Here is a 15,371-nt window from a genome sequence, read left to right on the forward strand (position 1 = left end):
TATAGATGTACAAACTCAGCACCCGACAAAGAGCATCGTCATTCTTCATCGCCCTGGCAAAGGTGAATAGGAAACGCAATTTAGAGCCGGTCAAACAGTGTGGCGAAAACAATTAGCACACCCATCCTCACCCGTCCAGCAAAGTCTCACAGCACTGTTCGTGAGCTGTGAAATGAAAATAAAACAAAACCCCCAAACATAATATGGGACCAGGCAAAGCGAGTGCCTACATGCAATCAATTCCCTGCGGTAGTCAAGTGAATGAATGAATACTCACTTTCCACCATCTAGCCTCACTCCTCAATTCCAAAATGACCCTTTACTACTACCACTGCATAAGGTCACCGCCGTTCTGGCCAATTTCGAGCCAATTTGAGGACTGTCCCCAACCCTAGGCACACCTCCCTTGCTGATACAGATTGCTTTTGGAGCGAAGAAAATAGTCCCTCAATTTATTGCCACTTTCTCTCTGTGGTGTAAGTGTATTGCAGGGTTACACAACACACATACACAACGGCCATGGGTGGCGTTGGGATAGAGTGGAAAATTAATTAACTGTGCTTGAACTTTTCCACCCAAGGCGAATGTTTCCAATTGTTGGCTGGATGGCTTGGTGAACATTTTTCTTCAACGCGTCCGACGTGTCCCAGCAGGCAGATGATTGTGTGTGTTGTCCGATGCTTCCCTATAAAAGTCAATCACATTCACTATAGGTTTGGGCAGGTTTGCTGCAATTATACTACAGAAACAGAGGTATGAAAGGCTGGCATGGAATTGAAATAAATGTTCTTTTCATCTTCTTCTTTATTCTACGAAACACATTAAATTCAAACAAGATCATTTTTGAATCGGAAAAATTTGGACAATACATTAAAACCTAGAATACTAATTTACATACGGTTGCGCTATGTTGCGCTGTATGCACTAGGAAATTTTCGAAAATCGAATCAACATATTGCAGCGTAAAATTCCAATGAACGCCAATAAAAGGGACATTCTCTTTTTTACATTCCATTGCACGATAAATGCCACTGCAATTAAGCTGGACATTATTACGAACGATGCATGAGTTTCATTTGCCGAAATACGTTGCACATAGTAGGACAGTAATGCGAGCATAACCTTACACCCTCAACCATACCGTACTGGCATTTACTTTTTGTCCGTTCTAACGATGCAAGTTGTATGCTTATGAACAGCTAATATGAATTGCAAGCAATGGTCTCTACTGAATAATAAACAGCTAAAATAATAAAACAACATAGAACAACAATATTACCATGGCAAAGATGTTGCTGTGTATCTTATTGCATAAACCAATAAGCAGAAATTTTTGAATATTGCTGATATTGACGATGTGACGAATAAATCTTATTGTAGACTTTAAAATAAGAATTGAGCTTAAATCAAATGTGAAAAAACTGAATGCTTAATTTCCATGAAGAAAAATGGTCATTGATATAACGTCAAAATGTCCGTACATCAAAACATGACATCCAAAGAAGGACGCAAAATGCATCGCAACTTCATTCGTCTAATCGTCCCAGCCAATTGAACCAGATTGAATGCAGGTTGACTTGATTTAACATGAAGACAGGCAAACAGCTGGTATCATGACATTTTAAAATTGTGTTAATTGTTCACGTCATACACATGCTTCTTGGTTTTTAGATGGTATATGCGTGTACTATTTTTAAACGGGTAATTAAAATATATGGCCTGGTTTCAACTCCATAACAGACCGGCCATTTAATACACAGGATTTACTATCCTGTTTTGGGTACACCAATAACTCCTTGATAGCCGCTATCGCCTGATAGTTCATTAATGGCATTTGGCAAGCCCAGACCGACTACGGCAGTAGTGCTTCATGAAATCCTCAGACTAATTCTTCTATCAAGAGGAATTTACTATTGTTCCCTGAGGTTGGATGGACCATTTTGTCCAAATAGAAAAATTTTGCAGTTATTTACCGCAATAAAATGCAGTTATGATGCAAATAAAATCGCAAGTTTGTTTCCAAGATGGTGATTCTGAGAGTGAATTCTAAGCTTTAATTTGATTTTTTTTTTCATTTATACCTCAAGATACGTTAGGTTATTAGGTTAGGTTAGGTTAATGAATCTCCGTATTTAACACGCGTCAGTATTACAACATGTGTAATACGTGTTTGTTAGCCAATAATGCAAGTGCATACCATGACCATTTGGCCCCGAATGCCTCTACTTAGCACCTGCATCTACCGGACAAACCGATTAATTTTGGGGGACTGTGTGGTTATTTTATGATTTCTTACGGTAAATAAACTTGCAATGCATGATTAGTTTATAGCGTAAGACTAGACTAATCATATTTACCAACCTTTTCTACGTGTGACCCATACATTACAACGGGTTAGCGTGCCACCTAATTTAGTATTCAATTTATTGCTGGAAATTTGCACATGGCGGTAAAGCAATGAAGTAAAAACAGCACCGCACACGACTTATTATCATCCACACCGTTCTGCGGAAAAATTAACAAAAAAAACAAATCCTGTAAAATTCACATCTCTTCATTAGTGTGGTGACGCTATGCACCTAAAATTTATGTACTGCAATTTTGTAAAATTTCAAGTTCGTTCGTTCGTTTCGCTTTCGCTTACGTGGCACCGTGCAGCGTGCACGTGCAGATTACTGGCTCTAAAATTGCGCTAAAATATAAGAGCGTTAGTGACGATATCCAAACCGAGCCAATGCTACACACAGTCCCCAACTGCTTGCGGCGGTAGTGGAAAAAAAAACACGGGAAAGCGTAATAGAAAAGACGGCACCATAAAGAAAGGCGGGTGGTTAGGAAAATAATAGGAAATGGCTGCGTCTCACGGTTCACAACACCGTCACCGTGGCATCGTCCCTATCATTGTCCCGCATGTGTTGTCCTTTCGTCTTTTGTGCCGTGAAGTGACTCCTGCGGAGGGTCTTTTTTGTTTTCAGTTTTTGCGCCATTTCAATTCCATCGCTCCCGAGACACAATGACGTTAATGGGCCACTCATTGTTGTTGAAGCTGTGCTGTGTGCTTGAATGGGAAGCTGCGCCTGAATGGAAAGTGCGAATGGCTTCTCTGTGTGTGTGTGTGTGTGTGTGTGTGTGTGTGTGTGTGTGTGTGTGTGTGTGTGTGTGTGTGTTTGTGTGTGTATGTGTGGTCAAAGTTAAGTCACCAGTTCCAGAGTTGATGATGCGCTTCTGATGAGTGCATATATGTCGGTTTGCCGGTGAACATAAATAATCGCATAATGATGCATCGCACGCTCGCGTACCGTACATGCAGTTCACGTTGATATGATGAGCTGGATGGTGATGGTTAAGATGCCATTAAAACAAAGGTATAAAGGGATTATTGTGAATAATATTGCTAATGAAAACGATCGTTTTTGGGAAAATACTGTAAGCGTCATTGGCAAAGCTTGAGCTTTTATGTGGTATAATATCATTTTTAATCCCCAGATTTCACTCATTTTAAATTATATCATGTTCTATTTAATTTCCTTACCTAACCTTACAGCAAATTTCTATCCACTATTGTACTTGTGGAAATGAGACTAGAAACAAAAAAAAAGAACCAAACCCCTGAGAGAGATCTCAAACAACGAATTTTCCGTTCACACCGTTTGATTGAAAGCTTGCAGCTGATAACCTACCCATCCCAAAACTCCTACACAAACGAATGTTTGGACAGACGTGCTCGAACATTTCTTTTTATTGAAACACATTTTTTGTTGTGTGCAAAAAACAAACGAGCTTCAGTATGATGGCGGACTATTTGTTTCCAAAAATCAAACCATTGCTTTTTGCTCTTATTCTTCCATTCGTTGATGTTACACTTTGCCCTGCCGTCCCTTTAACACCCCGATATCGGTACGACATTACCCCGCTGGGCATCTGGCCGGGTGAAAGCGAAGAAAATCTTCCAAAAGCCCACCATTCTGATCGAACCGATTGCCGATGAGCTTCGAAAAGGGACAAAAAAGCGTTGCCTTGTGCTGGCAATGGCTATAAAAATTGAAAATCCTACGAGAAAAACGGAGAAGTAAAAATTAGGATTTATGTCCCATAATCAGTTTATTGATAACATTCCGTTTTTTTCCTCCCCGTTTGCTGCTACTCTCTCCATTTAATGCTGCCTTCCGGGTGTACCAGATGGTGTAGGTAGACGCCGCCGAGGACATTCCGGTTGAGCCGCACTGGCATTATCTGTGCTCAACACTGCGTCTACTTGAGTGACTTGCGAACCCGGCAACACAATCTGCTGTCGTTTTCACAAGCTTGCAAAAGCCATTCAAAATGAGAGTTGACTGGTTGAAATAATCAAAGCCCCAAGGTTGTTTGTTACGCGTCGCTTTCGCGGTGGAGAGGTCGCGTGCCATTATGATGCACCGAACACAACGGGAGCAGCAGATTGTGAATTAAGATTTCTGTAACAAAACGTCGGGAGGTCGGTAGAGAAGGCTCAAAAACAAACCCTGACAAAGAAAGGAATCAACGCGCTGTACATCGACTGCCTAATAAAAAGGGAGGCTTTTGATCCTTGTCCCCTGCCTACAGATGGCGATGGAGTGAGGGATTGTATATACGACCACGCTAATATTACCATTTCCAAGTAAATCCTTGCATTTCAAACAAAACCGACATAATTTTCCCTTAACACAATGGGGCGTCACATTAAAAAAAAGTGTACGAACAACACAACCACCTGGGGCTATTATTCCCAATTCGTAATTTATAGCTTTCATCTCTTCAGTTCCACGTACAAGGGTGCAAAAAAAGCACCCAACGAAGCGCTTCCGATATGCTGCTGTGCTCCATTCACTAGAACCTGTTTTCTTGAGCCATTCTCCATCTCCAACCAACTCATCTTCTTCCTTGTTGTTTCGCTTTTCCGTTACAGAGGCTCGGGCAGAAATAGTTGGACCACAAGTGAAGTATCTGACACCTGATTCTACGCTGAAATTGATATGCCGGGTGGTGCAAAGCACGGAAGCCTCGGCATTCATTTTCTGGTACCACAACAACCGCATGATCAACTATGACCTCGACCGGGGCATCAACGTTTCCACCGAAGCCGGTAAGTATGAGTGTGCTGGGTAATGTAATGTTGCTGTGGTGGTACCGTCGTGTGCTGCCATCGAGATGAGTTTTTCATCCAAGCTCCATTCGTCCTTCCCCCACTCCTCCCCTGCTCTTTATGTCTCTAGGGGTTTCCCTGCTCCCGACCATTTCTTGTGGCCATCGTCAACCGGCTCTTGATGGAACCCGTCGCGAGCTGTTGATGAGACGATGATGTTGATCGAAATAGCTTTCCAGGCAGTATGATTGGATAAACACTACATAATGGCATTATAATATGCTGAGCAGCGCCAAGCCTGTCTCGGGTCATGGCAACAGGTATTGGAGACCTGTTTCGTTATCCTGTACCACGGGCGATTAAGTCAACCGGAAGCCAAACAACTCGTCGACACACTGGAAACTGATTCCCGGTAGTGTGCTGGATGCTAGAAACACTATCCCGTTTTATTAGCATACATGTGTGTGTGTGTGTGGAAAGGATTACTATTCACAGACCAATAACCTATTACGCTATAATCAAAAAACCTAAATAAAGCTTACCGAATCTGTGCATATCGTTATTTTATATCTATAAATAAATATAGTAAAACACATTGTGTAGTTTGATTCCACAATGCCAAGGCTCACGCTTCCAATTCTATTTCTGATTGCAAAACCTTTTGGCTTTTGTAACGTCTAGATGTCTTATGTGCGTTACTGAAGTCTATTATAGAAATTATACAATACAAATCACCATTGCGGATGAATGCAGCAATCAGAAAATTTATTGAATTTAATTTTGATGAGCAATGATAAAGTGTATCGTTTTCCAGACGATTTATCGTATTACTATCACGACAATATATATACAGCACAGTGCGGACCTGTACAAGCTTTTGAAACTTATTTAGTACCATGCATCCGGATAGTCAGACCATGCTACGGGGGGAACGGCTTAAACCTACAACGGGCTACTTGAATGTGTTTAAGTCCATAGAAGTTAATTTAACGAGTTAACGAATGCAACAAGAGTCCGAGAGTCCGTCACGGGATTACGCTATGCAAAAAATTACGCTCATATCTTAAACAATCACGTTACAGGTTCTTCTAGTAGATGATGTGTAGACCTTTAACATCATTGGAGTTGAATTATTTAACTTTAATGGTGAAGAGCTATAGCACTCCCACCATTAATAAGACGATCATCAATAGCACGTACATCGCATTTGATGTCGAAGGTCTAGCTCTGCTCGACGTGTATAACCTCTAGACGTCACCCAGAGCATGCCATTCACAACAATAAAGGCCAACATCAACCAAATCATTTTAAACATTTTAGCATTAAAAATATGGTACACATAGTAGTAAATGCATTTCTTCACTGTTGCACTAAGCACCAACGATAACAAACTACTGTGTCGCTATTGAAACTCTATTTGTTCAATGAGTAATATTGTGCCACTAAAATACATAAACCAACAATTATCAATTGCTGCGTTTCACGGTGACTTGATATAAATTAATAATACTCACCATGCACACAATTAAAATTCAATTCATACGGTTGTGAAGTTAATTATGCTGACTAAATTACAATTATAAATAATCGCTTTTATGTATTTTAACTGGACTGCCTTCACAGCAACATAATACATAATTACTTTACGCATAGATCATTATCCAGGGTGGGGATATAATCTACTTTAAACATTATACCACACCGTCGCTCATTAATAAATCAACTTTTCAGCCCCTTGTTGGTAAGCTTACAATCAATTAACCAAGCAGAACACTAGTAGAATGCAACGCCATAAAATGGTTTGTGCAGCAAATACATAGTCATACATGCGAATGAGGCGACAATGCACCCGAGCATGATTACATTAGTCAAGCTCTTTCAATAGATTACCTGAATTGTTCAATGTTTATGCACAGCAGAATTATGCAATTGTATACCTTCAGACATACAGCGTGCACACACACACACATGCGAACCGGGTGTTGTAATTGATTTATGGACGGGAATCGACGCTCGGCGCCCGGTACGCGCCGTAAAGCTTCTTCAGCTTTCCACGCGTTATGCATCATTTATTTCCAATCCATTAGTCACGGCACACCGTTTGTGTGCGGGACGTGCTGCTAGCACTCAGCCAAATTAGATACTAACGATATTGACATTTTAAAATGAAGCTAGCTCTAAGGCGACAGCAGTCCTGTCGGATAACATATACAGGGCCTAGCAGGGCCTGTATCAAGCGTGGCTGAGGATGGTATCGTGCTTCAACTGGGCTTCATCTTGAGCCCGTTGTTCACTTTTGATGTGTTTTTTTTTGCCTAAAGACACATAATTTAAAACGCTAAAATAAAGCATATGTATATGAATTTGTTACAACAAAACCTGAGATGTTGCTTGCTTCTTCGTTTACTAAACTAAATATGTTTTAAAATATTAAACCACTTTAGACTACGATAAAACTAAACACAACATCCAGTAGAACAAATATGAAATAAATATTGTTAAACGTTCTTTGCACAGTACAGGAAGCAAACACTAGTCTGAGTTTATTGTTTCTCCTTAGCGATGAATGAAATATTTCTACCAAGTGGCAACATAAACCAACGGTCGGACATCGGAACAAATGTTAAACACGTCCACGGTGAAAGAGGGTTAGCTTTCCATTTCTCCCCCTCTTTTGTGGAGCAAACATCATGAATCATTGTGCATTGTGGCTGTTAACACCATCGCTGTAGCACCCATTGTCTGTTTACTGACCGTGGTGACGACCGCGCAGACGGAAAGTACCAGACCGTACTTCTTGCTCCCTTCAAACATCTCTATATCATTCAAATTTCCCGACTGCTACATCACCCCCTATCTTTGCCATGACGATGTGTGTACAAGTTTGAAGTATCAAAATAAATATTGCCCCCAAATAGGCGAACAACCGACTGTGGGCCACTTCTGGCTCGATTTTGGCTCGGTCATGCTTCTGACGTGAGCAAGCCGCTTCCTAACCTCGGTGCCTCGATATCGCTCAAGAGGAGACGGTGCAGCTCGGGATGAGGTTTCTCTTCGACACGATTTCAAATATCATGCTACGATCGCAAGCCGATGGGTTTTCTTCGTGTTTGTTCCGTTCCGGGTTTGGCCAGCATGTTGCATATGGAACAGAATCTTTGCATGTGTATGGGTTATATTCCACTCCACTTTGCCAGCCTCTCGTACTTAAGGGTTTCCTTCACGTCCTTCCGCCGGGTATGTGCGTGCACGTTTGAGAGTGTAGTGCACATGGGGTAAGGCTCCTTACTTTTATTAAAATGAATTTTTGACCCTACAGCACAACACCAAATTGAGCTCTTTCTTCCATCGACTTTGCATGATGGTGGCTCGTGGTTCCAGCAAACATCCTGCCGCACCATTTTTTTCGCATTCTTCAATGGCCGGATGGCTCCAGCACTGCTTGAAGTTGGGATACCACCGCCAGAAACAATCAGACCGTCGCCGTCCTGTGATGAAATATGGCCAGCGTTCGCTCACGAGTGTGGTCGAGTGTGTTGGTGGTGGTTTGTCCCGCTGGTGATGGTATTTGTGACGAACGCCAGTTGCACTATCGGACACCAACCCCGGAAGTGTACGAGGCTAAGCTGAAGCTTGCCCACTTGTGTACCCCACCGCATGCGACCGCAGCGAACGGGAAGCAGCGAGAGTGCCGGCCAACAGCTCAGAGACCTCGACAGAGTGACTTTATGAACCATGAAGAAGCACTCGAGTAGATGCACATGGACAAAATCCTTTTCCATTCTAGTCACACTGCCCGTATGCGAAACCCCTATCTCCCCCCCCCCCCACTGCACTCAAAGCGGGCTAAGGGTTTGACCCGAGAGATGGCCAGATGATGATATCGGATTTGGAAGGAGCTGGCAATGTGTCTTGTGCAGATTTTATAATAAATGATGGCCTTTTGTCCAAAATTTGCATTCAACTTTGTTCCTCGAACTAGTTTGCAGTTTTGCAGTGCCCGGGTCCGGGCGGTGACCACAGCGAGTAGGGGAGATGAATATGTAGATTATACGTGATAACCCTGTTCTGAAATGTGGTCGCTACCTCCGGCCAACAAGCACAATTCGGGGTAATTGTACTGGCAGCAATAGGAGCAGGAAGTCGCAATGGTAGTACCGGTTATGGTAGAGCTTTTTTTGATTATGTTACAATCATTATTATTATTATTATTATTATTATTATTTATTCCAAAAGTTATCCAGCTGGCATAAGCTTACATAACATACTTATTTCTATAGTTAATGCTAAAGAACAGTGCTAACAAAAACGCATAAAAAAACATAACAAGTTTAACTGTCAATCAACCAAATAAAAATTAAAAACAACATAAACTGTGGAAGCGTCATATTAAGCTATGTAAAAAGGTCCGTAAATTGTTTAAGTTTGAGTTCAAGTCGACATTGTTTCCTAGCGAGTTATAGGCACTTATCATTTTTAATAAAGGATCGTTAGATCCAAAATTAGTCGATCTGAATTCTGTGTTAAATAATGTCCTGGTTCTTAACATTCTACTGGGGGCCTGAAAGTTCAATTTACTCAGAATTGACGGGGCGTCTAAAGATCCGCTAACAAGTTCGATCATTAATAATAATAATAATAATGAATAATGGTCTAAAGATCATTATAAAGCATTTATTTTAATTAATTTTGTACGACACAGATTGCTGCTAGAAGGGTTTTGGTCAACCAGCATGCATACCCCGGTAATCGACATGATGATGCTCGATGCGGTGCAGTAGATGCTGTACAGATTAACGAGCCTATCTGTCAGAGGATCTTTTTAGATGTAGTAGCATGTACCATTGTACCATAAGCAACATACCCTAAATCAGGCGCTTGTTCTGCCCGTTTCCCAGCATCGTAAGGCTACCGAATGTGCAGCAAGGGCTCAATAAATCACTACATCTTTATGAATGTGCAATATTTTATAAGAAATGCTACGGATTTATTGTACGAACACTTCGTAATGGTTAAAAGCAGATACGTACATCGTTGTAATATATCTTTTTAACATTGATTTGTTGTGTTGAAAAGAGCTATAACGAGCCATTCGTTTTTATTGTCAGGCTAATACATGCTTTATCATAACTAATCGCGCCATCTATCGAAACCGCACGATACTGCTCAAACTTATAGTAGAAGAAAATCGAAAAGGTTTTATATTGAATTCAATTGATTTATACAAAATTACATGGAGGTTGCGTCTGAAAGTTACGCAGATTAAAATTGTAAGATTTACAATATTTGTTTATAAATTTAAGAATTTTACCAAATTATTGCTTTGCAAAAAAACGGAAGCAAAACTGATATTACTTACTTTTATTTCAAAACATTTTTTTTAAAGAGCAGCTACAGAATTTAGATTATAGTGTTTTATTGGCAGAGCTGCTTAAAATATAAAATATAATTCAAATGCATTTTGTATTGATAAGACTGTATCTGTAGTTGTACAGGGTTTCCCGAGTAAATTTCCAATGTCGTTTTTACTTTTCTTTGCTTTCGAGATGTTTTTTTAACAGCTGTCAAATGTTGTATGAGCAACACAATAATGTTTCAGTTCTTCTACATGATTTTCATCACGTCTCAAGCTAGATTGAGTTTAACAGTTATTTGTGTTGTGTTGAAAATCATATCTAAGAGCTTTAGCTTTATTCTGATGCCAATAGAATGTGTGACGGCTGTTGAAAAGCATCTCGAGGGCAGTGAATAATCATGTGCACATTCGAAAGTGACTTGGAAAACTCTATAATAAATCAGCTTTAGAATTTTCTATACATTATTCACTGCTTGCAAGATGTTTTTCAACAGCTGTCACATGTTGTATTTGCATCACAATGTGCATCTAACAAGTGTATAATACCGATTTCGTTTCAGTTTCTTTACCGCAATTCTGTTTGACACTTTTCCGTTTGAATCAGATAATCGACACCTTTGTAGAGCAGAAAAATCTAATATGATTTTCGACTCAGTAACAGTGCGCGTAACTTTGGAAAACAAACAAATAATTTGCCGTAGTGCTTAATAAGAGAGCTACTAACAGCTTACGCACTGGGGTGAAAGTTGTTCTTTTTCTTCTCCTTGGCGTACGCGGACATGCCGGCCTATATTTACGTTCGAGACTAAATTCAGTACTACGCAGCCAGTTATCTACGGATGTCATTTTTATGGGATTGATTTTAAGGACGAAGGTTATTGTATGTTCGAAGTGACCACAATAAGCGATCAATCTCATGGACAAACATATAAGCGTCCTTGACAGTCCAATACGTTGGAAATGATTGCAGATGTTGAAACTATTTAGGCAAATTTACAAGACATGCAGAACTCTTAATCATACTTATTGAGGAAATGAAATGAACTAATGAAATAATTTTCTACACGTCACAAACGCGTAAATTTTACATTAAGGACAAGTTGGTAGTATCAATTCTCACTGTCCATTTGTCAACACTTATGTATAAAAACTTAGCTTAAAATCAACAACCAATGCTGTCAATTGTTAGAATATTTGTATATAATTGTTTCACAACAGTACGAAAATAAAATCTGATCTTCTTTTTCTCTCAACACTCAACAAGTTTTTAGTAAATCCATTATGCATTCTAAAATCGTAATTATTTCACGACAACGCATATTACATAAAGCAGCGTTCCGTTCAAGTTAAATCAGATCTTTCAATTTATCTGGCAAATCTGTCTAGACAGCCACTACGAATTGCGTGTGCCACAAAACAAATATTTCTTCAAAACGGTCACTATCTCCTCCCCTAACCAACGTGGAATTGATTTCCATCCATGCACAAAGCAGTGCAAACAATTATTTGCACAATCGATGCCACTTAAATGCTTTGATACTTTCGGGCCATTAAACACGAAAGCACAAACACACACACACACACACACACAAATACATACATACAGACATTTCCAATCACCCAAGCACTGCAAGCTTAAAGTTTTCGGCTTGCAGCAACTGGCTGAACTTTCAAATTGTAGCACGTTGGCGGGTCGTAACGTGCCCGCCAGCATGCCATGAGATTTGTCAGCAAGCGTTACATTTTCGTTCGAATTCAATTAGCGATTCCGTTCAGAACTGTAGCTTCCCCTCCCCCCCCCCAGCCTCCCCCCCTCCCTTCTGTCATCCATCTTCGAAACAAAATGTAGACTAGATTGTAAATTGTACGGATTCCCATCGGCACGCGTCCTGGCATCGAGCTTGTCGCTCACAAATTCAATTCAATGGAATAGGAAACGAAAATCAATTTCACTTCACTTGGTTATTAGCTAGTATTATTTTTATTATTATCTTTCAAAGTGTGTATGTGTGTGTGTGTGTTGGTGTGTATTTCTTTGCAAACAAAAATTAAATAACACACAGCATCCAGGGCAGATGAAAGTTTGCTGCCGCAAAAGCATGACACATCACTCTGGTTCCCGGTGACTCTCTGATCGCCGAATGGGGCACTAAACGTGCGGCCATTTCTTGCCACCGTCACCGTCTGTTTATCGAATGTTGGTTACCAATGCTTATAATGTTTTTTTTTGTTTCCTCCCTTCCCGTTTCGATCCATTTTTTCTTTCGCCCCAAACTGCTTTCGACAGATTTCCACTACTCGGAGCTTACGATAAGTCAGGCCAGCAAGGAGCACTCGGGAAATTACACCTGCGTTCCCAGCAATTCGCAGCCAGCGAGCGTGGTTGTACATATATTCAAAGGTAAGGTTCCGCTTCAAGCGGGACGGGACGAATAGTGGTCATAAAAATTCGCGCCATCATCGAGCCCCCAATCCAACCCAATGTGTTCTCCAATCCAACACGACGGTGGTTTGTTTCACACAGGCGTTGAAACTTTGACACCGGGCCATTTTTAATTTCCGTCACCGTTTTTTTTTCCTTCTGTTCAGCATTTTGTTTGTTTGTTTTTGTTTATTTTTTTTTTGTAGCCCTCCCTTTTTCCCCCTATTGGCCGCGTTCTCTCTTTCCAGGGTATTTCCGCTTCCGCAATGTACGCTATGTATAGTCGCTTTTTACCTTTAGGAACGTTTGTGTGTATTTATACTTTTTTTCGTTTATTTGTTGGTTACTTATGCAACATTTTTTATTTGCTGCTCAATTATTATGTGCGTAAACATTTGGTACATTTCATGTACATAGCGCTGCTGCCAGCGAGGGCGAGTGGCCAGCTGATTTAATGTTTAATTATCCTCGGCTGCTCGGCTGAAACAAGGCACACCATTGCTTGTCCCAGTTTTATGCTTCACTTTAAACCTTTTATTTGATCATGGTCATACAGTCTTGATTATGTTTATTTTCCCTGCTCTGTCCATTTCCATTCTCCATCTCGGGATTGAAAAAGGAAACTAATTTTAATCACTCTTCTATAGTAATGTTTCATTAAAAAAATGCAGCAAACCTTGCTCTTTTCATTTCTATAAAGCAGAACACATGTCAGAACGAATTTCATTGCACTGATTTTTTGCTCTATGTTTCATTCCATGCTCTCTCTATATCTCTCTCCCTTTGCACAACCCGGGATAGGTGATAATCCGGCGGCTATGTATCACGAGCATCGCAGCTCATCAACGATACCGTACCGGGACCGTTTGGAAATGTTGCGGTTAGTCGGGTTCCTCCTAATGGTGTTGCTGTACGTACGCCACTGGCACCAGACCGGGCTTGCCACCGAGGAGGAGGAGGGGGAGGAGAGCACGTCTCGCACGATGCCACAGTGTGGACGGGCAGGAAAGTACCGTCTCCGCCCGTCAGTGCGTTGCGTTTCTACGTGTCGCGTATCAGAAGACTTGACGCATCAGCAGCAACAGCACGTGCAGCTTTACACCGACACCGACACCAACAACCACCACCAGCAGCAGCAGCCAGCAGCGTTGCAGCATCACGCGGGATGTCATTTGATCTCATGTTTCTGAATCGCTGGGGGTTTTTGATGCAGAACGAGTTCGTTGCAACAGGGGAAAGGGGAACGCTTCGTCCGTGGTTTGGTGATTACGATTGCATCAAAGTTAAAGCTGTGTGCAACGGCGTCTGCATGGTTCTTGGCAGTAACGTTATCCTTTAGATTTTGTTACGATATTCTTGTACTGATACGATGTAATTGATACGTTTAACTTAACATTTCGGGTTTAAATATTTGAAAATTGGTTTAATTTTTATTGTTTTTTATTAATTATTATACCCGTGTTTATATATTTTGCACATTACAATTCGTTCGTTATTGAAGCACTATTTTTTTTTATTTAAATGCTTTCTTGCTATCGTGTGTGGAAAGTTGTTTTTTTATTACTAGAAAAATAATATTATAGGATAAAACAATGGTGTTACATGTCACGTTTAATAAAACGATATTTTTGAATAAGTCTTCGAAATCAGCTATGCGTTTTTTCTGTTACCTTTAAATTGTTCAAACAATAAAGCGTGTTTTTGAAAGGAATGAGAAATCTTCAAAAGGTAAGGACAGTACAAAGTTTTATCATATCATTTAAATCGTTGTACAGTACGTTTGTATCGTAAGCGAATGTAAAAATTAAGTGGCTATGATGATCAAGCAAAAAAACCTTTCTGTCAGCATAGCACATAGCTACAAAGTACTAGGCGCCTCCATGGTTGTACAAGGATTCATCCTCTGGCAAATAAAACCGAAACAGTCATCGTTAAAGTAATGATTTCTTCTTCTTCACCCGCTCACATTTTTTCCTGCAACTTTCTGTTAGCAAATAAATTTCAGTTTGTAGTATTAAAAAAATATAAAATAAATGTTAATTTGGATACATCGCTTCTGGAGCATTGTTGTTGCTTATTACAGACCCATACCTGATCCTGAATAACCTGGCGCCTACACAACAGATATAAAACACTTTCATAAACATTCGTGAATAAGTTTAAGCCATTTATTGCACCTAGATTACCACAACTCGCACGACTTAACAACCAACCCATCATGGGTTCAAGCCACGAATGGAACATCGATGTTCTCTTAGACTGCTACAAAGGCGCCCGTAGCCGTCTGCTTGTAAAGTTTGGTCGTAAATTTGTAAGGTAGTTAATCAGCCTAAATAAGGGCTGGCTGAATTGGTGGTAATGTGGTATTATCATGTATTAGAACAGTATTTGTAATGCCGGTAAGAATATATGCAAAGAGTATTATTGGTTAGCCCATTGCAATTGAATATCGTATTCGTCTCCATTTCCTCCAAAACATTTACGTGCGC

At 40.4% G+C, this 15,371-nt stretch overlaps 1 protein-coding gene across 4 annotated transcripts in view; it reads left to right on the forward strand.

Moving 5' to 3' along the window:
• The window catches only part of LOC121593494, a 64,944-nt gene extending 50,638 nt beyond the window's left edge, over window positions 1-14,306 (forward strand). For all 4 annotated transcript variants that reach the window (XM_041915866.1, XM_041915864.1, XM_041915865.1 and 1 more), the window contains 3 exons: window positions 4,928-5,104; window positions 12,748-12,861; window positions 13,684-14,306. In XM_041915866.1, the coding sequence (XP_041771800.1) occupies window positions 4,928-5,104; window positions 12,748-12,861; window positions 13,684-14,072 (680 nt within the window). In that variant the 3' untranslated portion in view covers window positions 14,073-14,306. The remainder of the gene's footprint in view (window positions 1-4,927; window positions 5,105-12,747; window positions 12,862-13,683) is intronic.
• Window positions 14,307-15,371: the final 1,065 nt, after the last annotated feature.

Source organism: Anopheles merus, chromosome 2L, assembly GCF_017562075.2.
Source record: "Anopheles merus strain MAF chromosome 2L, AmerM5.1, whole genome shotgun sequence".
NCBI classification, from domain to species: Eukaryota; Metazoa; Arthropoda; class Insecta; order Diptera; family Culicidae; genus Anopheles; species Anopheles merus.